A 25,976-nucleotide genomic window follows, 5' to 3' on the forward strand; every position below is an offset into this window, starting at 1 on the left:
AGAAAGTATTGTAAAAGGCTAAATTTATTCTTTGTCTTGTTATTTATTAACTCATGCCATTTTTGCCATTCAGAACTTTATCTTGGGTCTCATGTTAAGGATAAATGTTTTGTGGTATCTTTTTGCTTGCTTTTTTATGCTTCATGGTTAGAATTTAGTGGCAGTTCAGAAATGTCAACTGGACATAGAGCCTGCACTGACTCTGAAGAAGCTGATGAAACTAGACTGTGTGTTGATATCACCCTGGGATAGAACTAGAACTATTATCACCAGAACTATTATCTTACAGGAAGTTTGCATCCATAATCTATAGTAGCCTATCCTTTTTGTAGAAACTTCTGACTCAGTTAGTTTTTTAGTTGGAAAATATCACTAAAGTATTTTTTTGTAGTTTTAACTTGTTTCATTTTTTATTCCAAATTAGTTGTAGTGATGCTTTGTAGTATAGATCATGGTTGCATTTGTATGTGAAAATGTATTTTTTGTTTGTGGTAACTACTGTCCTCTGAAAAGCGTGTGAAACTTTGCATGGATACATTTGTTCTACTACACATAGACTAAAACACGGTGTATGACATTCAGTGTAACAACACACATTGAACCTTCAACTCTGAGGAAATTTTTAGTGTCTGAAATGGTGATGAGCAGCTAAAATCTTAGAAGTTTGCGTGAATCAGCAAACGTACCTGCAAATAAAAAAGCACTCATCAGTCAGAGCCATGCTTTCCTTTCATATTTTTAGTATTTACATATTTTAAATTTTATTATGTCATGTTTCTTGAATTACTTTTATGGGGAAAAAACCCTTGTTTTAAATGACAGTGTAGAATGTTGTATTCATTATGTATTCATATGTTGTATTCATTATGAAGCTCTTTCTCCATAACAAAAAAAACAAACCAAAACAAACCAACAACCCAACAGAAAAAAAAAAAAAAAAAAAAAAAGGGAGAGAGAGTAGTTTATGGAAACTTGTTTTCTCCTGGCAAAAGTCTATTTTAAGAAACTACCCTTTATCACTAAAACAGCATTTGACAAATTCACAGCCAAGTGAATGTACCCAGAATACAAACAGTCTAGTCTCTCTCTCTTCCTGTTTTGTCAGTGGTAGTTAGCTCTTCCTCTTGCTGCCCGGTGCTTTGGAATGTCGCTCTGTGCCAGACTGTTACTCCTGCAATAGGTGCTGCGGTGAAGCTGAGCAAAAGGACAGTGCTACCAGTCTGAGACTGGTTCCTGTGTCAAGGCCAGGGAAAGCTCTGGGGTTGGCAGAACCTTACACCTTCTTGCTAACCACATGGACTCTTAAGTGGATGTTTTGGATTTGGAAAGTCACTTGAGTGTGTAAGGGAGAAGGTGCTTGGAATTTGAGCCTTGGCCAGGGTAATTGTGAAAGTGAGCTGTGTCAGCCTAGTGTCTGTCTTTACTTGGCTTTTCCATGTGGTCCACGTGTAAATCCCAAATTTCCAAGACTAGAGATTGCTTTTTGTTAATTGGTGTGATTAACAATTTTTGCATTGTATTTTTCAAAGTATTGAACATTGACTGCTTCCATATTTCTCTTTGAAAGCATTGAAAGAGAACAGCTCAGAGGTGGTTCAGCCTTTTCTGATGGGTTGTGGAACAAAAGAACCAAAGATCACTCAGCTGTGTCTAGCAGCCATACAGAGGCTCATGTCTCATGAAGTTGTTTCAGAGGTAAGATCAATCTTTATACAAAACCAGAAATATTTCAGAGTGAAAAATACAGACCTCAAACAGAAGGTGAATGAGTTGTTTTAGGAGGCTCTTTATATTTTAATGAACATAGTCCACAAAATGTTTTACTTATATCTATTTTTCAGTAATTTAAAAGAAAACCTTTTACACCACTAAAAAAAAGGTGAGGCAATATTAACAACCTCTAGAAGGAAATTAATGAAAATTGAAACCAGCTCATTTAGTTCACATTCTTAGTTCACACTGCAGGAACTGAACATGTAATGAACCTTGTGCATACACAAAGTATATTCGGTGCAATAACATTATTGTGCTTTTGTTACATTATATTTTTTAAAATAAGTTAAAATGGATGCACATTTTCTGCAGCAGTAAATGCCATGATAGTGTGTTAGGAAGCTGATAAAACTAATGCAGTTGTGCTTGCATAATGTAAAAACACACTGTTTTCTCTCTGAGTGAATTCTGAGGATAAAATATATTTTTAGTGTGTCTTCCATATTTCCAAGTAAAAAATTAAGTACAGGCTTTAATTTGTACTGCATATTAAGACATTTCTGTTGTCAATTCTTTAAAAGTACTTAGGTAAGCTTATGACAATGAAATTTGCTTTATATTCTCAATGTAGTCCTATGGTATAGACAAACGTGCGCATTGTTATGATATACCTTTATGACAGTGATATTCTTATATATGTACACGATATACCAGCATATGAATATTGTAATAGGTGACAAAAAAATATTTCTTTGTAGGCTGCAGCTGGGAACATTATTAATATGCTTTGGCAGTTGATGGAGAACAGTCTTGAAGAACTTAAATTGCTCCAGACAGTTCTTGTACTTTTAACAACCAATACAGTTGTGCATGATGAAGCACTGTCCAAGGTAAGAATTTGCTGTTGTCAGCTATAGAATTTGAAATACCCAAGAGGAAAGATGGGAAAATTTCACTTATGAAGCATGTGAAAATAATGAACAAGGAAGGGACTTTCTTAATTCTGTATTGTCCTTATTGTCTTTATGGCTAGACTCTGAAACCAGGATTTCTTTTAGCTTTCTTTTCCATGTGTTTTGTAGTTCCTCCATAATAATGCATTTCTGACTTAAGAGGAGCTTGAAATAAAAACACAGAGCTAATGCCTGTCCTTCTCACCTGTTAAATTTGTGGTGTTTTTGAATTGGAATCAGAGCACATGGCACAGTGTACACTCTCACTAACAGAAAACGTCAAAAGAAGTTGCTTTCCACCCTGCCTTAAATCTCTTTTGAAAACAATCCAGTTATTGCTTCTTTGGTAATAACTCTGGGTCATAGTTTTCAGCATGAAACATTTTGGATATTATGTTTCAACTAAAAAAATAAGGACCGAGTCACTTTTAATTTAAATTATAAGCTACTTCTCTTTGAAGAAGCAACATTGTTTACCATCTGTGAATTGTGAAACTCTGCTTTGTAAGTTTCTCTTGTAGATTACATTGTAGAAAATTTGTTTCAGCCAGATATTTATTGTATGTTCATGTTTCAGTTGTAAGATTTTAAAGTAATGTGACAGTATCATCTGAGTAGAGTCCACAAATCACAGGCATGAAAAAGAGGCAAGAGAAAATACTGAATCTTTTATGGCTCACAGCATGTAGCACTATGGCGGGGTGTGGTTGAGGTTCTTGAAAATGCCAGAATAGAGTATATGGACAGAAGAACAAGAAACACAGGTTTCACTACACATACAGATATTAATTTACAAAATTCATTATAAAATAGGTAAATATTAAACTATGAGTTAGAGGTAAACCCAGTGGGAAAAAGTATTTGGGTCATTGCCAGTACAATGACACTTTGAAATGCATGTCTTAGGAATAATAGCAGTCAAGGCAACATGCTTGTGAAAGAACTGTGATTCAGTGTAGGAGGGGAATGACATTCTAGGTTTGGAGCTGACTGACCTTTCTGTGATTAACCTTACAATCCTAATGTTCTTTTGACATAATCATCATACAAGTTGTACTGTGTGATGATTACTGTGTATTATCTGTATAATGACTGCAATTTTATTGGCACATTGTAATGTGTTCAGTTAATACCACTCTTTGATTGCCTTTGGGGAGGATTACTAAAGAGTTTTTTGGCTAGGGTAATCCATAACATGTATTCTTGGTTCTTCAAATTTAATTTTTAGTTTTGGACAACCTTTTGACAAACTGTTGCAGAAAGCATTCCCCAGTCCATCAACTTTATTGACTCTTAGCTAAAAGATAAAATGTGTTGTTGTAACATGATGTTTTTTCTGGTAACTTTTCCTTTCAGGCAATTGTACTTTGCTTTCGATTGCACTTCACAAAAGATAATATCACAAATAACACTGCGGCAGCTACAGTGCGGCAGGTAGTGACTGTGGTGTTTGAGAGAGTGGTTGCTGAAGATGAACGTTACAAAGGTGGGCATACTGCTTACTCAGCTTGCTTTTATTTACCTGCTTTTTTGACACATATCAGATGTTTCTCTTTTAGATATTATGACAGATGTTTCTCTTTCAGATAGTGAAGTAGTAAAATGTCTATAGATTTTATAAAAAAGCCAGACATCATTAATTTGAACTGTCTTTTCTACACTTATTTGTATTTAAAGGAGATTAAATCCTTCACCATTATGTCAGTTCAATTCAGTGCAGTAATATATAAAACCTAGATTTTTTTTCAAGCTGTGAGAACTGGTCTTCAGGTTAGTACTGTATAAGGATTTGAGATGAAGGTGTCATTTATAGTGCAGGTACCATAGATTACTGTGTGGGAAATATATGGCAGTAGTAGTTTTGAAGAGAACATTGGAAAGCAGTGCTTGATATTGATGATCTTTAGTAGTCAACCTAATGTTTTTTCTATAGACATGATAAGTTGGAGAAGAATTGCCTAGCCGTTTTCATAGAATATTCCCGTATGAACACTTGTACTTGATATGAACACATGTACTTGATTTTTAATAGCTCCTTTGTTCACAAAACTTTGTTTTGTTTTTTTGCACAGATGCTGTTGACCAGCCAGCTGCAGTTCAAGGGAATAGTAACAGAAGATCTGTCAGTACACTGAAGCCATGTGCTAAGGATGCATATATGCTTTTTCAGGTAGTTGGGGAGCATATATTTATGTATTGCAGTTAAGACTGGGTACTTCTACATGTCTTTAAGAAATTTCAAGAATTTGCTGTTGGCATATTGGCAGTGTCCTTAGCCAGAGCCTTGGGCTTTCTTATGCTATTTATTCTAATTGGTGATGATACACTGTATCAGAGGGGAATGATGGGAAAATGATTCCAACTGGCCTTGGAAAATGTTTTACTATAAATCTTAAATAATAGTGAAGCATATGTATCTGCATTAAATTCAAAATTCTTATTTCCCTGAGCGTGTGGTGGGTTTACCCTGGCCGGACTCTCAAGTGCCCACCAAGCTGCTCTACTACTTCCTGTCCCAGCTGGATGGCCAGAGAAAATAAGATGGAAAACAATTCATAGGTTGAGATAAGGTAGTTTACTAAACCAAAAGCAAAAGTTTGCATGTATATGAGCAAAGTGCATCAGCAAGCAATGTTCAGCCACTTCCTGGGAAGCAGAGCTTCAGAATGCATGGCAGTTGCTCCCAAAGGCAAACATTGTAAATAATGAATGCCTCCCTTCCTCTCCCATTTCTTAGGTTCTATAACTGAGGTATGGAATATCTCTTTGGTGTATTTGGGATGACATTTTTTGTGTCCCCTCCCAGGATCTTGCTCAACCCCTTGGTGGCAGTAGGGGGAAATCCTGAGACACAGCACTGAGGCTGTGCCAGTGCTATTCATATGTAGGCAAAACAGTGGTGTGTTATCAGCACCTTTCTAGCTACAAATGCGAAGCTCAGCACTGTAAGGACTGCTGTGGGGAAAATTAACTCCATCTCAGCCAGACCCAATACAAAGCAAAATGCTGAAACTGTAGTTCAGTCCTTTTTCTTGTGGTTGGTATTGGACATTAAAGGCAAGTATGTAATGAAAAGGAGTAGCTGCATGCATCACACCAGTAAAAATCTTCTTGACTCAGCAAAGTCACTTTGTGGGTCTTGGGATATTTTTGATGGTAGGTATGAACACACATGCTACAAGGATACCGGCAAAGTTTGAAATGTCTTTTCTATGTTTATAATTTATGTTAAGGAAGCATCTAAAGAAAAATTATGTTAAAATCAGAAAATTACTCACAGAAGAGGAGAGTGTGTAGATTTCATTTTGAACTCGGGAAACTTTCTTGGTATGGGACTGTACAGAGAATGTCAACGTGACTGTGTTTCTTTTTAAGGATCTTTGTCAATTAGTTAATGCTGATGCTCCCTACTGGCTCGTGGGTATGACAGAAATGACGCGGACATTTGGCCTTGAACTTCTTGAGTCAGTCCTCAATGATTTTCCACAAGTGTTTTTACAAGTGAGTAGTTCTTGGACAGAAAACAGGAAGACTTTTACTCACATAGGTAGTAAAATCTACACTTCATTAAATCCTCTTTAATTTAACAAGAGTATTGTATTGTTTTCCTGAAGAACTTGTAGCTTTTACATATTGGGGACATTTTTAACAGAAAATTTCCCTGTGTTTTTTGAATGTTTTTCAATTCCCAAACACTTTATTTATGTTTATGTTTTATTTATGTTTATACATTTTGTAGAGCTGCTTGTTTTACTCTGTCTCACTTTTGGTTTTGCTGTTTATATATCCTCTGGAGATGCATTTTCTTATCTTGCCTGATTTATGACATCTCTGTAACTAAATTTGTGGACTTGTTATTTCTACAAAAACATTAACCTCACCCCACTTGTGAAGTAAGAATCAAGACTGTGAATTGCATCTATCTACTGCATAAAAATGCACCATGATCCTGCAGTAATGTGTTTTACTAGCTGACAATAGGTAAATAAAAGAAATTTTTCTATTTATAGGTGATATATTAGCAGCCTGTTTCAACCTGCGAAATACAAGAAGGGTGCATGGCATGAACCTGATCATTGTAATTTCATTATATTTTTGGTAGTTTTACAATGGTGTCTGCAGTTCTGCCTTCTCTTTTCCTGATTGTAATTTATACCAAGCTTTACATGATTTCAGACTGCTTGATCATAACTACAAATGTAAATAAGATGCATAATCAGAGCTACTGGTAGCAATTAAGGAATATCTACATATAATTTTTTCTGTTTTCTTTTTCAGCATCAGGAATTCAGTTTTCTTCTTAAAGAAAGGGTATGCCCTCTTGTTATAAAGCTCTTCTCTCCAAATATCAAATTCAGGCAAGGTTCCACCACCTCATCTTCCCCAGCACCAGTGGAAAAACCGTACTTTCCCATCTGTATGCGTTTGCTGCGAGTAGTTTCTGTTTTGATTAAACAGTTTTACAGCTTGCTGGTAAGAATGCGCTCAGATTTTCTTAATGCAGTTCTGTTTTTCTATGTATATGCCAGTGCTGTGATCAGTAGTGGTAGTGATTAGTTCCTGGGAACTGTTGATGTCTACTGAGGGAAGAATAAGCTAAATACTCTTTTCCTCTTAAGGTTGTTTGTGTTTACATGTATTCTAAATGTCTGATTTTGTTTAACATGGACTTGTGTGAATTTCATAGTAGATTAGCTGTTGTCTTTTCTTTATTGAACTGTCTTTCAGGATCTGGGAACTTTTTGATCTTCTGTTTGCCTCGCTTTAGATAATGATGATTACTGTGCCTTGCTAATACTTTCTAAGAGGCTTTTGACTTGAGTTGCTAAAGCTGTTGACAGAATGTGGATAAAAACACATGTTCAGCTGTTCTTATGTCCTGAGTTTATTTATATAAATATAAAGAAATTTATACTTAGCAAATACCAAAGTTGGGTATTTGCTAAAAAAGATATTTTTCATTTCTCTACTGTAGCAAATGTATGACCTTTATTGGAATGTCTGTGAGGAATTGAACTCCTTGAGTACAATTGCATATGTGATTTTAGCTTGTCAAAAATGTTGTGCTTTTATATTATTCTGAGTAAATAGTCATTCCAGGGATTGTTGTAGATCTTTGCTGTGATAGGATTCCCGAGATGGAAATTTTTTTCAGAAAATATTTTGTAGAAGGATTTTTCTTTTTATTAATTATTATAAACTATATATTTTAGGTAACAGAATGTGAAATCTTTCTGTCGTTGCTGGTTAAGTTTCTGGATGCAGACAAACCACAGTGGCTACGAGCTGTTGCAGTAGAATCTATTCACAGGCTTTGTGTGCAGCCTCAGTTATTAAGGTATTAAATATATTGACTTTTGCTTTTACATAAAGTTTAAGATATATTTTTATTATTTTTCTCTAATGGAAAATGCTTCCTGAAACATTGCAAATGTATGGAAACTTAAATGCAATAAGCTCTTCATGATAATTTTGCGTAATGTTTTAGGGAAATGCTTATTATCCAGGAAGGGCTGAATTATAGTTATTTGAGTATGTCTGTGTCATAGCAGTGTCAAAGGAACATTTACCTAAAATCACATATTATAGTTTACCTAAATATTTGCTGTTAAAATATGCTTTTAGTCTACAATTTAGAATATATATGGGGGTGAAGTTGCTGTTAAAATATTCTTAGTTAGTTAGTCAAATACTTTCTGTTTTATAAAATACCTTCCAGGTCTTTTTGTCAGTCATATGATATGAAGCAACATTCCACTAAAGTTTTCCGTGATATTGTGAATGCACTGGGGTCCTTTATCCAGTCTCTATTTCTTGTACCAAGCACGGGGAACGCATCAGCAACTCCAAACCAAACTGGTAAATCTTTATTATAATTTTATTTTCCCATCATTTTCTTGTAATAATGAATTCTGGTTTTATCCAGCTCTGGTACAGCTCTGTACTTCTGTGTTTATTTTGGTGAAAAGCTAGCTTGAGATGAACTAGTGTTCTCAGCTCTGGTACAGCAGGGGATTTTATCTACCTGTATTATGGTGAAGGCATAGACAGTCAGCAGAGCAGTGCTCCTGCCTTGATTCCTGTTTCTGCAGTGACCAGGTTTCTTGTTTCACAACTTTTCAGAGGTAGATTCCGAAGGAGTTATTTCTATTTTCTGACTATAAAAAATGTGTCTGATTTCTGTCTCCTTGTGCAGGGATGTCATTTATGACAGTGTGCAATTAGGATAGTAAGACAGCATGTATTTGTAGGAGGCAATCACTAATTCTTCTGGATGTTCAAGACCAAAACTGTAGTGAGGGAGCCAAGAGGCAGAATGAAAGATGTGTATTTCACAAATGTTCTCTGTCTTTTTTGTAAGCTGTAATCATACACATGTTGAAAAGACTTGATTGTCCTTTCTTGCAGCCACGGTTTTGGCATTTCACTAGATATATTTGTATTTTATGAAGAAGAAATCCTGTTAATGCCTTTGCAGGTATTTATATCCCAAGTTAAGGTTCCCTGTTTCTTCCTGTAGTTCTGGAAGCAGAGTCTTCAGCAACAAACAATGTAAAAATAGTTTGTGAGGGTGTCTTCTTAAAAGAGATAAAAGCCATATAATAAGTGTAATTATTGTCTTATCATATCTACTATTAAATTAAGAAACATTGAAAAGTTTAGGTTTAGATTCACATCTCTAATTGTTTACCAATGAAATTGGAATCCTGTGCTGGAGTTAGCAGTGATAGCATGAGGAAATTGGTGTCAGTGTCTGTTGTTGAGTAGCTGTCTATATAGCAGCTGATAGAACATTTCTATCAGTGTTATTTCTAGGTTAGCTTAATTATCGTAAAGTAAATCAGAAAACCACTTTTCACCACGTAACATGCACATATGAGAGGCCATTCTGTAATATTCATTCTGAAAACCTAAATTTTGCCTCAAGTGAAACAGCGCTGCAGTAGGGTCATACTTCTAGTGCTGTTCCTATTTCTCTGGATAATTATTTCAGTTTGTTTCCTTTTTTCCTTTTCTTTCTGTCTAAGTGCTTCTCATGTCACTTTCTCATGCATTTGTTTTTATACATTTTTTCCTCCTGTGGCCATATTTGACATGCAAAGAGCAGATCAATGCAATGTAAGTCTCAGACTGAGTCTTCTGATTATAACAACAGTCCCCTCATAGCAGGCTGTCTTTTGCAATCATAGAATGGCTTGTGTTGGAAGAGACCTTCAAGGTGATCTAGTTCCAGCTCCCTGGCCGTGGGCAGGGACACCTTCCAACAAACTAGGATGCTCGAAGCCTTATCCAGTCTGGCTTTGGACATTTACACTCCTTATAGACTTGATTTTTGCGCCTCAGTCTTGCAGCAGGCTACCTGTTTCCTAGAAGTTGGAAGCTGCATCTCCTGAAGTTCTGTGTCATTTTTATTATACTGGGCAATGTTACCATCCACTTTAATGAGTTAGATTAAGACAAAAATAATTGCATGGGTCTGACTCCACAGTGTGATCATAGAAAATTACAGCAATGTAACTGTGTTAGTGGCAGTGTTTGGTTAACCATGTGTTTAGCAGAATATTTCTTGTTTCAGTCTGTTAAGTGTTACTGTGTTAAAGTGTACACATAAGTTTCTGTGTATTCATATTGCCTAAGTTAGGAGTTTATTGCCTAGCTTACTCTCCACATATTAAAAGCAAGCACACCAAAATGGCAGTTGCACTGTGAGTTGCTATCCTGGGGACCCTGCTATCTCTCCTCATTGTCTCTTCAGCGAGAATCTGAACTTGTGGGACCTATTCTTAGTAAGTAGAGAGGTCCCTCTCTATGTAGGAAGTGGACATATACAGACTTCCTTGTTCTTTTAGCTACTTTTTTTTTTGCTTCCTCACTTGGGAACAAAGTTTGTCCCTTCCTAGCTGTTGGTTAGCACATTGTCCCCTCTTCCCTGATGGGGTTTGTTTTATTCTACTTTGGCATGGAACAGATTCAAATGTTGCCATACTCTTTGACTTTCTTCTTGTGGTTTTTGCATTTCTGACATCTTGGAAGTTTGTTATTGAAATAATTAAACTTTCTAGCTACTGAGTTCTTAATACAACTATGTAAATAATCCTTGACTTTCAAGTATCTGTCAGACTCTTCACTAAAACATACATTGTTGCGTCAAGACTGTGTAAGTTTGATTCATTCACTGAATGTTGTCTATGTTGCTGTACCTTTCCCAGAAACCTTACATTCTGACTGGACATTAGGCAGCTGGCATCCATGAACTGCACAAAAGATTATATTTTAGACAGCAGAGGGAGCTCAGAAATAGTTTTTAGTGTTATTTTTTGATTTTTGTTGTTGAACTGGGTGTCTTCAGATTAACCCTGGTGTCTCAAAAATTAAATATAGAAAAAGAAAAAGGATGTTTGTTGATCACAAATATGAGATTGGTTGGTTTTATCACTTTGTTTTTGTGAACAGGAAGCAATGCATCAGGGAATACTGGCTCAGCACAAACTAACCCAGGAGTGCTTGGAATGGGTGGAGGTGCAACTGTATTACCTGCCTTTGAGTACAGAGGTACTTGGATACCCATCCTGAATGTAACAGTACAAGGCAGTGCTAAAGCTACATAGTGAGTACCTCTATCTTTATGAAAATGTATGTAACAAGTATTTTTTATTTTAAATTTGATAACGTGTTTGTTTTTTGGGTTTTTTTTTTTTTTTTTTACTAGTGAATATTGAGGTTTTTGTTTCACTAGCATTGAAGTCTATTAGGAATTTTCTCTTTGTTGGTGCCATGAGGTGTTCTGGTCTTTTTGCTGTTTTTTCTGCATGCCCTGGATTCTGATTGGAATGTCCCCTATGGTTTTAGCATCAGTTGGATTTTGTTTTCCTACCATATTACCTGTATCAACTCTTCACTTTTAAGCCTCCCTGTAGTACATAACAATTTTGAAATACCTGTTGCTGCATTTTGTAATGGCAAACACAAAGGGCATTAAGCAAACAGGACATCAGTGGGAATGAAAAATAGCTTTCTCACACCAGCTTTACTGTATTTACAGTTCTTGTTGAGCAGGGTATTGTGGTAGATGCCAGTCTGGTTGTCATTTCAAGCAATATATTGACCAAGGCTAGATTCTGAATGCTCCTTAGAATGGCAAATTGTCATGACTTTGTACAGTGTCTCGAGATGGTGTTCTCAGTTTAAAGCTGCAAATACTATGTTACTTTTTAAATAGTGCAATTTTTTTTCATGTCAGTTATGACCATTGAGGGACAAGCACTTTCAAACCAAGTTATTTGTACCACCATAAAATTTTGGCATACTAACATTCAGTGGAATCTGCAAATAGACTGGATCTCAATATTTTTAGGGTAGTAACTCCTTTATCTGCCTTTGACATGCAGAAGAAAAAAAAATCATCCTCAGATTTCAATAGTTAATGTGTATGTGTTGACTTTTTGTTCTAGCAGTGGACATAAATGTTGTTTTAGTTTACCTGCTTGTTCTCAGGGAATACAGATTTTTAATTTGGTCAGCTACTACAACTTCCACTTTTCTTCCTTTTCTTTTTTCTTGCTATCTATTCTTAACTGGATCCAGAACCTTTCAGCCACCATCATAGTCTCCTCTTCTGCTCTAAACTTGTTTGTGTTTTACCTTTGGATGCCTCAAGTGACTCTATGATTTTCTCTGCATAATTTTTGCTTTTTTTTCTTCTGTATAAGATTGTCACAAGCATTTCACAGCAGGATTTTTTCTCCTATCTTGTGCTTTTGTCAGTAGTCCTTCTGTATAAGGAGATTACTTGTTGTAATGTGTCACATCCTAGCACCAGTTGTCTTCTGCTGCCATTAGATTTTCTAACAATGGCCACATCTCATACTTTTGTGCAAGTTTCTCCACAGGCCACTATGCCTTCTCTTCCCCTTTACTTAAGGAACTAAATATTTTTAAGAGGAATAGACAAACTATTTAAGACTTTACACAACCATTGCTGTGTAATAGTAACAACTTATATAATTAATTCAGTAGTTAGCATTCTCTATCTTCAAAAGTAAAAGGATATGACCTCTATCTCACAAATATATTGTAATTAAAACTCACTAATAATTTTAATTAGACCTGTATATATAGTCACACTTACTTATATAGAGGATGAAATGCTGACCATTTGATTTAGCTGTAGTTCCTGCTCCCCCAGATATGAGGCAATTATCTTTAGGAAATTAGAGGTAATAACTGAAGTGTGGCATGTTTGGGAGAATGAAAAATCTCTGTGTAAACAAGAGTGGTGACACTAGAGTATAAAAGTATCTTTGGTATATTTTAGCTGGAATATGTAGCTTTTTATAAAGTACTTTGTAGAGTAAAAAATGATGAAATAATGATTCTTGGGGTAGCAGGTAGTTTTTGTAACCAACTTTCTCTAGTTGTAGAGATGCTGCTGTGTCAGCTACAATTTCTGTTGGATTTGTAACTCAGTAGTTCTTTATGTGCTTTTAAAGTAAAAGATGGAGAAGTGGCAATGAGACTGCTGTGAGACTGCTGTTCCAGCATAGTGATGTTTTAATTGCATGCTTTTCAGCAGTGAATCATGTAGACATATTCTCTTTATACAAATATCTTCCATTGTTTACCTGTGCATGTAGGTGATAAGCATTTGGCCATGTAATATCTAGCTATGGACAGGCTTTTCTACTCACGTGGACTCAAAGATAATGATAATAGAATATCTGGCTTGTCCTTGAATTGTTATAACTATGTTCACGCTGTCATGACTTCCTGATGTGTTTCCTCTGTTGTTCCTAGATATTTGTATTCTTCTGAATAAGCTCTGTTGCTGTGGCTTTAAGTAAAATAATACTGCAAATAGAATTATTAATGATGTTTGTTTATGTGTATTAGTGTATTTTTAGAAATATTTTTTGCAGATCTGTACTCAGGGTTTGTACCCTTTTGGTTGCTGTCTTTAGTAATTCATTTACTTTTTTACTTAGTGACTTAAAGATTTTTTTCTTGAGTTGCAATAAATCTTGAAGGATTGTCTTTGGGACCTGTTTGTACTTAGCATTCATTTGGAATCTTGTTTTTTATTATTGTTTTTAAAAACAATATTATTGCTACACACTTGTCATGTTTTCAATTTTTTAGTTTGGAGATGCTGGACAAAGTTGAGCCACCTACAATTCCTGAGGGCTATGCAATGTCAGTGGCATTTCACTGTTTGCTGGATCTTGTCCGTGGTATCACTACCATGATCGAAGGAGAGTTGGGAGAGGCAGAAACTGTCATTCAGACCACAACAGAGACAACTTCAATACCAGCACAGTCTTCAGAGCAAGATTTGCAGTCTCTTTCTGACCAATCAGAGAAAGAACTAGGTATTTGAAAATGCAAAAACTATATGAAATACAACAGTTTTACAGAAAACAGATTTTAGAAGTTCATGCTCTTTGCTTAAATTTATTGTTTCTTATTTATATATAAAAACTTTCAATGAAGTATGATTTTTTTTTTAATGGAACAGCAATTCCATTAAAAAAAATATTTGACTTAGTGTTAAGCCAAAAGCACAACACTGAGATCTAAGGTCACAAGAGACAACCTCACTGATATAAATGGAGTTACGACCACATTAAAAGAAAAATATAGTAACAAGATAAAAGGAATATTTTAATGGAGAAATTTTTAGTAAGATTGCAGTATATAGAGAAGAATTTCTTTAAAGGCAGAACTGCTGTGAAGCGAGGACTGTCACTGTGGAACATATGATGAGTCTGTATAAGGCGGTTTGTATGTACAGAAAGATTTGTAAGGCACCGGGGCTGCCGAAAGGACAGGACCGGGGGAAGCAGAGGGCTTGTCGCGGGCGCTCTTCGCGGTGCTGCGGGGTGCCGGCTCCACCCCGCCCGGGGGCTTGCTGTGGCCCCAGGGAGAGAGGGAAGTGTGCAAATGGGCTGGGCAGCTAGCCCTTTGCTAGACCAGTATCCTTTTCCCTATTAAACAAAAGAAACAAAAAAGTTATGGAGAATTATCGATACCATGGCAGAGTATTTTTACTTCACTGCAAAATTCCAGTGAGTTACTTGTTCCATATTTTTGCACTTCTGAATGTTTATTTTTATAGACAAATATCAAAAATTATTATATATACCATGGTAAATTGGATTTTGGAGGTGTTTTTTGATGGTATTTAGAAAAAGAATTGCCTGGTGATTTTTTTCTACCTCAGAAATGTTACTTTAAATGCAAGCTGTTAAAATAATACCAGTGTGTGTTTCTGTATGTGCAGATATCTGACTGTGTAAACATACATACAAAAATTCACTTCCAGAGATGCCATAACAAGTGTTTTGTTTATGATACAATTGAAAGTTATTAAGGGAACCACTGTGTTTCTGCTGTAAAAAAGTTTATATCTTCCTTTTAAGTTAGCAGAGCTGTCTGGGAAGAAATGGTGAACGCTTGTTGGTGTGGTCTTCTTGCTGCTCTATCCCTTCTACTTGACGCAAGGTATCTGGTCTTTCATTTCTCTTGATTTTTCTAAGTTGATATTCCAAGCTATATTTTGAACTGACTTTTGATAATAGTCAAATGGACAGTTGTGAGCAGAAGTGCTGTTCATGGCATCTGAGCAGTCAGGTTTGTAGCTTAGACTGAGTAAATGACACAAATTCTCCAGAAGTACAACATCAACCTTTAACGTATTTCAATACAGAGCAATTAACTGCGTTTTCAAAGGGTTTCATTTAAACTGTTTAAATTATCTTTATTTCTTTTTACTTTGCTTGCATGTTTCAACATATTGAAGTGATTCCAGGTCTTGATTACTGCAAGAGACTAAGTAATGTCTTGGTACTTGTTAGTACTATCTAATCTTTAAAGTGGAAAAGCTTTTTAGTAGGAAATTACTGTGGTAAATTAATTGACTCCTTCAAAGAGCCTTTTGTAATCAAACACCATTTTCTGAAAATAGTTTTAAATATCTTCTCATAGTCTCATTTACCAAGTCACTGAGAAGTAAAGTCAAATTTTGTAGGAAATGGTTCTGAAGAATTTTGTTGATTGGTTATGCTTGTTCTTCAATATTTATCGTGTTAATGAGTTTAAAGTGTATGTTCTTATGGCTTTCAGCTTTGGTTAGCTGCCTGCTTCTGTGCTCTGTATTAATTCTTGCTGAACAATGTGTACTCTTTCAGCACTGATGAAGCTGCCACTGAAAATATTCTAAAAGCAGAATTGACTATGGCTGCACTTTGTGGAAGACTGGGTCTTGTAACATCAAGAGATGCCTTTATCACTGCCATTTGCAAAGGATCCTTGCCTCCTCACTATGCCCTTACTGTATTAAACAGCACAACTGCAGCTCTGTCCAGCAAATGTAAATATATAAATTTTTCTTAATTGCGTTTCTTCATATTGTCCTCTAAACCAATTTTTTTTCAGGATGTGATTCCAAAGACACACAGCTGTAGTATTTGGCTATATTAAAGTAAGTTAGAATCCTCAGACAGCACCTAGATCACCTGCTTTCCAGAACTAGTCTTGCAGCATTTGCTGTCTGTCATTCTAAAATTCATCAACTTAATATCATTAACCTAAATTTTCCTGAAATATTCACATATGTCAAAAGTTAAAATTCTGAGATCTGTCTACCATGGTAAAGGTCTGCTAGGATGTGTAATTAAGGCAAAATCTGAAAAAGTCTCTGGGCAACTTGAATTCTAAAGCTTTGGCTAGAACATCCTGCATTTGTGATGTACTACAGTGTTATCTACAATTGTCTAGTGATGGTAATACTTATGCATAAGTAGAAGATATAAATTCTGGGCTCTCTACAGCCTACAAAAAGTCGAATCAATCTGTCCCACATCTTGAGAGAATGTTGTAATTTATAATATATGCTGGTTTCGGATGTACTCTGTTTCTGACTTTGAAAGTGAATGACTACTTATTAAGAAAAGCTACCACCTTAAAAATACACAGATGAATCTAACATTAGAGCTCTTAATATAAAACAAAAATATCTTCGGGAACAAGGACCCCTACTTCAGTCCAGTGTACCAGCTAAGCATATTATTAGATTGTAATTCTGTTAAGAAGTGCACATGACTGAACTACACAGATATCTATAAAAGCAAATCAGGGAACATCAGTTATTTTATGTAGGTTTCTCTTCTTTTTACAACTGAGTTATAAAATTGGTGTCCTGGAGTCTCGTATTGGAAAAATATCATGATACAACATCGATGACAGCATCATTTTCTGAGTGCGCTGGTAGAATGGTAGCAGAGTTGCACACAATTACTGTCAGCACACAGATGCCATTTACACACAATTACTATCAAAAACTGAACTGAGACACTCTAATGCTTGTATCTTAAGCATAAATATTTCAGTCTTGACATAAAATATATAAATGTATCGCAGGCAATGTCTAATAGTTAGAAACAGGGAGTAATTGCTGGACCCTTAACACTCTAGGACAATAACACTGTAATCTAAATATAGCCAAAGATCTCAAAGTGGAGTATGTTAAAGCTAACACTGTTAAAAAAATTTCCCTGGAGTCTCTTTGCCAGAAGTCAGTTCTTACTACAAGTAAGTACTGGATTTTAAATTCAGTTTCTTTTTTTTTCCTTCTCTTTTCAATTTTCTTCCAGCATATTCCATTCAGGGGCAGAATGTTCAAATGATTAGTCCCTCAAGTGAGTCTCACCAGCAGGTTGTAGCAGTAGGGCAACCTTTAGCTCTTCAGCCACAGGGAACAGTTATGGTAAGTACAACTTGTAAGTGATCTTACTTTGCTTAACTGTTTCCTGCATCTCAATGTGTCTCAAAACCAAGCTACAGATGCATAGCATTCTTACAAATAATGGTGAGCTGAACTATGATCCTAAGGCTTTAATTTGGAGCAGCCCTGGACAGTAAAGTTATCTAATTGCAAAGAATTCTTATTCTTGGTTTTTTTTTCTGAGTAATAACTCAGAAGTTCTTATCCATTCCATTTGGAAAACTCTAGATCTCAGCCGTGTTGTGCATGTGTGAAGGTGCCCTTAAGATGGACTGATTTTGTGGAGATGATGCAATTAAGCTGGAGTGCTTGAGCTTGTGTCGGGTAATAATGTGAAACTGGGGGGAGAGGGCAGTGATCAAATCATAGAATCACAGGATGGTTTGGGATGGAAAGGACCTTAGAAATCATCTCATTCCAACCCACTTGCTATGTGCAGGGACACCTTCCACTAGACCAGCTTGCTCAGATCCCCATCCAGCCTGGCCTTGAACACTGCCAGGGATGGGGCATTGACTGCTTCCCTGGACAGCCTGGTCCATTGACTCACCAGCCTCACAGTAAAGATTTAGTTCCTAATACTGAAACCTGTTCTCTTTCAATTTGAACCCATTCTGTCTTGTCCTGTCACTACATGTGCTTGTAAATAGTCTTGCCCTGTTTTTCCTGGAAGTTCCTTTCAGTTACTGGAAGGCTGCAATTAGGTTATCCCTAAACTTTCTCTTTACCAGGCTGAACAATCCTGATTTTCCCAGACTTTCGTCATAGGAGGGGTGTTCCACCCCTCTGATCATCTTGGTGGCCCTCCAAGAGATCAATGTCCTTCCAGTGTTGCTGGATGCAGTGCTCAAATACTCATATTTAGCTTCACCAAGATAAGCCTGAGAGAAGGAGAGATACTGAACTACTACTCTAAAAATATATATATATTCCAGTCATGCAAACAAAATATAAAGTACTTCAGTAAAAATTGGAAGTTTGCTAGAAACACTATCATTGTGAAATGATAACAATTGGATGTCTGTTTGGTTGTTGGTTTTTTTTATTCATAGCTGACATCAAAAAATATCCAGTGTATGAGGACATTACTTAACTTAGCTCACTTCCATGGAGCAGTTCTTGGTACATCGTGGCAACTTGTTCTGGCTACCCTTCAGGTAATATTTCCCTCACAGGAAATATTTATGTCTTGCTGTTACGCCTTGGTATTTTGCTATAAGTTGGTTTTCAGTTGCTCAGTGAGCAATAGAAGAAGCTTTGAATCTTCTCATGGTGTACTATGAATTGCCTTGAATAAGTACAGTAGCATTTTTCTTGAGTTCTGTTTGTCTGGAAGATTGGTGGCTAGCTTGAGTACAATGCTAATTTCTTCTCTGCCTGAAAAATGATCCTTTTGTGTATTTCAGCATCTAGTGTGGATTCTGGGACTGAAGCCTAGTGTTGGGGGTGCACTAAAACCTGGAAGAGCTGTGGAAGGGCCAAGCACAGTAAGCCTGATTTGTTTGTTTTTCAGTTAATGATTATATAGTATTTTCTATTACAATCTGTAAGACATATTTCTGTCTTTTTTCAAGGTTCTGACTACAGCAGTTATGACTGATCTGCCATCTATATCCAGCATGATTTCAAAGCTTTTTGAAAACTCACAGTAAGAAACCTTATATTGTAATTAAAATAATAAGTGTATCAAACTTGACAGTGTTTTGATAAAAGTTATTTTTCAGGTACCTTGACGATGTGTCTTTACATCACTTAATAAATGCCCTTTGCTCCTTGTCTCTGGAAGCCATGGATATGGCCTATGGAAACAATAAGGTACAAAAAGCGTTACTTTTTTAGATGTTTCTGTGAAACAGGCAGAAGACTTGCACATTTATTCTTTAAGCTAACTATTTCTAATACTAAATAATATAAATTCTATCTAATACTAAATAATATACCTTTGATGCTCTAGATTAAAAAATAAAATATGAAGCAGAGAATGTCTTGTTTTCAATGGTTCATACAGTTACTAGATTCTCTGAACATCCTCACTGCATTCCTGTACTTTTTAAGGAATGTCATGTGTTTCCATTAATAAAGTTGTGGGTGGATGAAACTTTCAAAAGCCCTTGTAATTTCAGCGGTTAGGGATGCTGAGTAGCACAGTATGTTCTGTGAGATGCTCATTTTCATTTCAATTTTCTCTTCAGAGTACTTCAGGGAAAGCCTGACAATTAGGTATTTAAAAACATGATAAATCATATTCTACTTGGGAAAACCGTAGTTAGTAATCATATCAACTTCAGTAAACAACCTTTAGCCCAGAAAAGGTTTAAGACCCTGTGATTGGGTAAGATTGCATATATATTCTCCTATATCTTATCCCAGAGGAGAGTTTCTGAATGATTGTCCCTAATCTTTTCCACTAGAGATACTTAAGGCAGAGAACATGTTTTATAATATTTTGTTATTACAGCAACAGAGAATTAATTTAATAAGCAAGTTTGTGCTTAAAATCAGTTGAAAATTAGAGTAAGAAATCAGTAGAAATTAAAAGAGATAATTTCAGTGCAACAGTCATTTTGACTATATGTTGATTTTAGAAAAAGTAAAATTGAATGAAATTTAGCACAAATATTTGAAGATTTATTTGATGAATGGGAAATTTATCATATTCCTGCAGAGAATTTATGAAGCAAATGAAAGATAAATAATTAGGCTATGATGAAATGAAACATTCCAGATTTTTCACATATAGTTTGGAGCTGGAGAGCTGCAGTGGGGAGAAGGCTGTTTGGCTGGGCAAACGCGTCACGGAGCGGGCTGGCGCGGGCCGCGCCGAGGCGTTCGTGCGGCGCCGCGGCTGCGCGGCTGTTGCCCGCCTGCTGCCCCCGTGTGGCCGCTCCTGCGCCTGCCGCGGCACGAGCTGCCCCCAGCGAAACGCTCTCGCCTCATCGGCCGCCTCAGAGTCATGTGCTCCATTCCCTTTTATTAAGGAACCATCACTTTTTGCTGTTGCTAAACTACTGGAAACGGGACTAGTTAACATGCGCAGGATTGAGATTCTTTGGAGACCTCTGACCGGGCATCTTCTGGAGGTAACTAATGCCTTTTATCACTTGTACTAGAATTTAGTTTGCTTTAATGAAAATACTGTGGAAATATGTTGTTAATGTGTAATTAAAAAAAAAAGTCTAAATTATAATTATATATTTTGGTTTAGGCACTTTATTGTTGCAACTTGAATGCATTATGGTTTGGATTTAAAAGTGAATTTATTATATTTAAATTACAATATTTTAATATCTCTTGGTAACTTTGTCTTTATGGTGCTGTCAGTCTTTATATGTTTTTGACATGGCAGTGTTCAAAAAGATCAAGTAATTATACTTCATATATTTGTTATAATTAAAGTAGCACAAATTTATCGTTTCACACAGTAGAAATATTTAGAATGATTCTGAGATAGAATTTTCCTAGAATTGAAGCCAGAATATTTATTAAGAAAGGGTTGTTTGTTTGCTTGTTTTTTTAATATTTAAGCTAACTACTGAATGCTTTCTTTAAGAGAATATTGTTCAAGTATAAAAATGTCATAATCCTGTTGCAATTTTTTTAGCACTTTAACTTCAACATGAAAAATATACTTTATGAAGGAAAAAAACCTTACATTTTTAATTGAAAACTAAAAACAGGTGATTGAATGTAATTGTAGTTTTAATTCTCCACACAAGTATATAGGAGAATAAAATGTGAGAACAGGGTTTGTTTTAGAGTGGGTTAAGGAGAAGGCTTTTCTTCCTCAGAATTCAGAATGTATCACTTCCTTAGCACCAGTGCATTGTTTCAACCAGTATCAAAGATTGGCCATATCTTTTTATGGAAGCCACATATTATATGCTTTATCTAGGAGAAAAAAAAAAACAACACTTCTGGGTTTAAAGACTTAAAGCACAGGCATCTCTTTCTCTTGTTTATTTTTTGCCCTATAAAACAATGAGGTTCACCATCTACATCTTGAGACTGTTTTCTTCTAGGGAGCAGTCTGTTTCAGTCTGTTACCCATACAGTGCAGATAATCTGCCACTATTTTGTAGGAAATAGTGTCTTTTATTTTCTTTCAAAGTATACTGTCTTATTTTCTTTTAAACCTAAGTTGTTGAGGTACAATAAAGAAGGAGGAAACATCAGGTATGATTCAATTAAACGCAGCCTGAGGGAATAGCGTGTTCCCTGGTTCTAAAACTGGTCATCTGGACAGAATCATAGCATGAAGTACTTCAAATTACCTCTTTTTATTTATATAAATTTTTTAAAATGTAATTAAATTAGGAGAGTGGCTATTTCTTATCCACATTTTTAAGCACTAAGCTATCTCTTCTACATTGTTCACCTTTTCAGTTTGGCTAGTGGTTGATAAGAGAACGGTCTGCCACTAAAAAGCATCAGCCTTCTTTATGATACTGTCTTGGACTCTGGGTTCTCACACCGTCAGAGCTAGGGCTGGAGAGGTGCGTGGGAATAATTGCATAGTGGTCAATGAAACTGTACACCTCCCACATTAGTTTGAGGGTAATGTATTAGATGCAGCACAGTTCATACTAGCTATCTAAGAAATTAATATGCACAATGTTTTTAATTTTTATATTCTAAAAAAGCATTTGGGAAAGTTGTTAGGTTTAGTGAATTTAGAGACAAAGAGAAATTAAGGTATGCATTTGAATCTCAAGCTTAAAGATGCTCACTGTTGCCTTATCAAGTTTTTAAAATACTGGAACATGAGGTTTATTTTGTCTTCAATATGTAGTTACTTTTTGTATTTGAGAGTATAGAAGACAGTTTCTTTGTTGGCTACTGTCATGCTCACTTGATGTTAAGCAGTGTGTGAAACTTCCAGTTTTGTAGTTTTAGGTTAAGTTAAACCTGAGAGTCTTAGACAGTTATTGAAGGGCTGTTTGGTGCTTTTTAATTAGTCATTATCAGAATTAGTAGTTAATTTATTCATTTTGGAAAATTTGTTTACATGAATTATATATGTAATTTTCATGGTTTCCTTTTGTGTCTTTCCTGCTTCCTATTGCTTCCTTATTCAGAAGGTATGTCTATCCAAATGATAAATTTCTTTTTTTACTATGAAGCCAAATTTTACCATTTAGAGATTTATTGTATTATTCTTATACTATAGTATGTACAGTCTTATATAATTAAAGTACCAGTTTTTAATGTATTGTATATGTTGGTTACATAAAAATGCCTTTAAACAAAACATTGCTGTATTTTCAGGTCTGTCAGCATCCCAACTCCAGAATGAGAGAATGGGGAGCAGAAGCTTTAACTTCTCTCATTAAAGCAGGACTGACATTCAGACATGATCCTCCATTATCTCAAAATCAGGTAAGTTTAAAAAAAAAAAAAAGTAAGTTTAGGAGCAGATGCGTTACTCCTTCATTCATAAAAAACTTTGCTATTGAGTATATAAAGTCTGTAACTGTAACACTCCGATGTAACTGTTGTGTACCACCACATGCATTCTAATGAACTATCCTCTTTAATTTTTCAAATACCTAAGTACGAGTGATGCTTGCATATTATGTTCATTTCTTAGAACAAATTATGGGTCACCCCCATGAGTGCAAAACAATTCCAGAATGTTTAGTAGTATATATGGGATGCTGTGGCAGGTAGAAAATGTGTTGCCCAACCTTCTAAATTACAGCAGTTCAATCCATGATTAATAAAACATTCTAATATTTTTACTGAGACTCATTGGATATTTTTCCATGGTCTCTTGAGGAGGAAGCTGAGTGTAGCCCTGCTGAGTGAGCATAAAGTTGCATGACACTTCTTATGTACCTGTAGTAGCTTCTGTAGCTGCTTCCTGAGGAACCTGGAGAACATGAGCCAGGAAGGTAGACTTTCTGCAAAAGGTCCTTTATGATCTGAATTTGAGCATTGAGTGAGTGAGATACTGAATTAATTCAATGAATCTTTCATTTGTACTGTATGTTTTTACTCATACATAAAAATACTTAAGGATGCTAACATTTAGTTGATTCTTAATATGCTTTACTGTTTGCTTTTAGAGACTGCAATTGCTTTTATTGAATCCACTAAAGGAGCTGTCAAACATTAGTCATCCTGATATCAGGATCAAGCAGTTGGAGTGTGTGCTACAGATTTTACAGAGTCAGGGTGACAGCTTAGGACCTGGTTGGCCATTGGTGCTTGGAGTCATGGGGGCAATCCAAAGTGATCAGGGGTAAGTGGTGGAAATAAAATTTTAAACTCATGTAAGGTAAGAACAGTAGAAAAAATTCTGCTTACATTTTTTGTACTTTAATAGCCACCTCAATAATCATAGTTTTGTTGTAATTTTTGGGTTGTGAAAAATTTTACTCAACAAAAATACACTTTTTAATTCTTCCTGAAGTTCACTTTATTTTACTGAATTAATCTTCCAAAAGACAAGCATACTATTCCACTCTACGTTCTCCTTAGTCAGCATGCAGTATACACTGAGGAGTACTTAGTGTGCTGTTTAATTTGATCTTGACCATCTGGTGGACATATCTCTGGTGCTTGCCAATACTTCTATGTGAATCAGCTCTTGCTCAGTTTATCTATTGTTTCTTTTTCTTCTTAAATCTTCTAGTAGACTCTACTGTGTTTCTTCTGATAGCTCTCTCTTTTTCTTGAAGCCTTCCTACCTAAATGGTTGCTGGTAGCAGCAGGATGGAAGATTATTTACTGACTGTGGGCGAATCCCTTGACTTCCACAATTGACTCTGTTGCCAGCAGAGGTGGCCTTGTTCTCTGCCCACAAGGGAAAGTGAGAGATGAAGTTGTAATGAGTATTTTTGAAATGAGAAATGAATTGAACGTCTGCCTTTGCAACTGTAAGCACCAAGGATTATATTCACACATTCAAACCATATTTACTGGGTTTTTAGGTGCTAGTCAAGACTAGCAGCAGGATAGGTCATCATATAACTCTAGTGTCAGTAGAATTCTCCTTGGCATATCTCTCCTTTTGTCTCACCTTAGCTTTAGTCTTCTGGTCATATAAAAACCTAAAGTCCCTTCAAATGCTTGAAGGATTTTGCTCTTGGACCAGTATTGTTTGCACTGGGACCTACCAAAATTCCCAAGGATTTTGGCATTCTTGGGTGTGAGCATCCTCTTTTTTGTAGTTAAGCTGCCTTTGGTAGTTGTTGTTTCCACACTTGGTGCAATGTGTTCCTGCATGCCTTTTGATTTTCACTGTTGTTAGTGATGAATGAAAACCACCACAAATTCCTTCTCAAGACAGTCTTCAGACCCCATTAAATGTCAAACCCATATCTCACTGGCCGATATCTCAAGATGCTACTAACATCTTGTGTTATATCTTAGTCTCCTCCTATAAAGTATATGGAATAATCTACTTCAACTACATAGCAGTTTGTCCACATCATATTAAGCAGAGTAGGAAAAAATAAAGCATGCCTCCTTTTCCATGAGAAAGAACTTAATTTCTTACCTAAGTTACAGCTGTGAGAACAAGATGCAGATGCTCCTATCATACTTTAAATATTAACTTATTTGTGAATAAAGTCTTGTGGTCAGTATCTTCCCTCTGATTAGTGAACATCCTGGATTCCAGGATAGAAATCCATTTACCTTTCTGGAGCACTTCTTTCCAGGCTTTTATAAATATAGAAAATGCTGTTTTGATAACCAAAAACCATATTTTGGTCACTTCTGGATTGTACAGTACTATCCTGCCAACTAGAAGGAAGCCTGTCTTTGTAGACTTTTTCAGTGGAAAGCCTCTGTTTGTTTTAAGCATAGATTAAGCCCTACACAGTCTTAACATTTCTCACCGAGCTTAAGTTTCTTCTATTTATAGTTACCTTTTCGTGGTCACCGGTAACACCAAGGACAGTTCCACAATTTCAAGAGTTGTATCACTGTTGCTACTTGCATGAGGGACTTTAAAACCTTTCTTCAAGCACATAGTAGTGTGGGAAATTAATTTTGAAAAACTGTTCTGAATTTGTTCTTGTAGCCTTGCATTTGGAGGTTAGAAAGACAGGTGACTTTCACAGTAACTCAGTACTTCAAAATGAGTAGTGGAACTATACTTTGATTTCCTGCCTCCTTCTCTTTTCACTTAGAATCCTTGAAGGTCACATACCTCTGAAACTGTGTACTGGCGGGGGCACTGCAACAGTTTTGGGCCTGTTTCACTTTATAGACTCCTCTAATGAGTATGGGGGAAATATTCTGTGAGTCCATCCTTCATCAGTATAGCAATGATAGATACTTTGATCTTACATGGTAGGATGGATGTTTCTCTGCAGTATTCATCATATTAGATAATTATTAGTTATACCATTACTGTCCGTGTGAAGTTTCTTGTGTATTCCTCTGGTTTCTATATTATGTTGGCTGTATTTCCACAATACAGTGGAAATAACCCACCTCTGATTTTGATTTTGGATTAATTAAAAAAAAAAGTATTTGTAATTCTGGAATAGGTAACTGACATGTCTATTGTCTGAATTTTT

At 35.9% G+C, this 25,976-nt stretch overlaps 1 protein-coding gene across 5 annotated transcripts in view; it reads left to right on the plus strand.

Annotated features, from left to right (window-relative positions):
* The window catches only part of MON2 (MON2 homolog, regulator of endosome-to-Golgi trafficking), a 64,268-nt gene that overhangs the window by 15,177 nt on the left and 23,115 nt on the right, over positions 1 to 25,976 (plus strand). For all 5 annotated transcript variants that reach the window (XM_030258801.4, XM_030258790.4, XM_072922592.1 and 2 more), the window contains exons 3-22: positions 1,568 to 1,695; positions 2,472 to 2,603; positions 4,023 to 4,152; positions 4,739 to 4,836; positions 6,042 to 6,167; positions 6,945 to 7,139; positions 7,880 to 8,004; positions 8,386 to 8,525; positions 11,121 to 11,274; positions 13,803 to 14,032; positions 15,083 to 15,164; positions 15,851 to 16,032; positions 17,315 to 17,427; positions 18,498 to 18,602; positions 18,852 to 18,932; positions 19,020 to 19,093; positions 19,170 to 19,260; positions 20,424 to 20,525; positions 22,711 to 22,821; positions 23,511 to 23,686. In XM_030258801.4, the coding sequence (XP_030114661.2) occupies positions 1,568 to 1,695; positions 2,472 to 2,603; positions 4,023 to 4,152; positions 4,739 to 4,836; positions 6,042 to 6,167; positions 6,945 to 7,139; positions 7,880 to 8,004; positions 8,386 to 8,525; positions 11,121 to 11,274; positions 13,803 to 14,032; positions 15,083 to 15,164; positions 15,851 to 16,032; positions 17,315 to 17,427; positions 18,498 to 18,602; positions 18,852 to 18,932; positions 19,020 to 19,093; positions 19,170 to 19,260; positions 20,424 to 20,525; positions 22,711 to 22,821; positions 23,511 to 23,686 (2,575 nt within the window). The remainder of the gene's footprint in view (positions 1 to 1,567; positions 1,696 to 2,471; positions 2,604 to 4,022; positions 4,153 to 4,738; positions 4,837 to 6,041; positions 6,168 to 6,944; positions 7,140 to 7,879; positions 8,005 to 8,385; positions 8,526 to 11,120; positions 11,275 to 13,802; positions 14,033 to 15,082; positions 15,165 to 15,850; positions 16,033 to 17,314; positions 17,428 to 18,497; positions 18,603 to 18,851; positions 18,933 to 19,019; positions 19,094 to 19,169; positions 19,261 to 20,423; positions 20,526 to 22,710; positions 22,822 to 23,510; positions 23,687 to 25,976) is intronic.

The sequence above is a fragment of the Taeniopygia guttata genome, chromosome 1A (genome assembly GCF_048771995.1).
Source record: "Taeniopygia guttata chromosome 1A, bTaeGut7.mat, whole genome shotgun sequence".
NCBI classification, from domain to species: Eukaryota; Metazoa; Chordata; class Aves; order Passeriformes; family Estrildidae; genus Taeniopygia; species Taeniopygia guttata.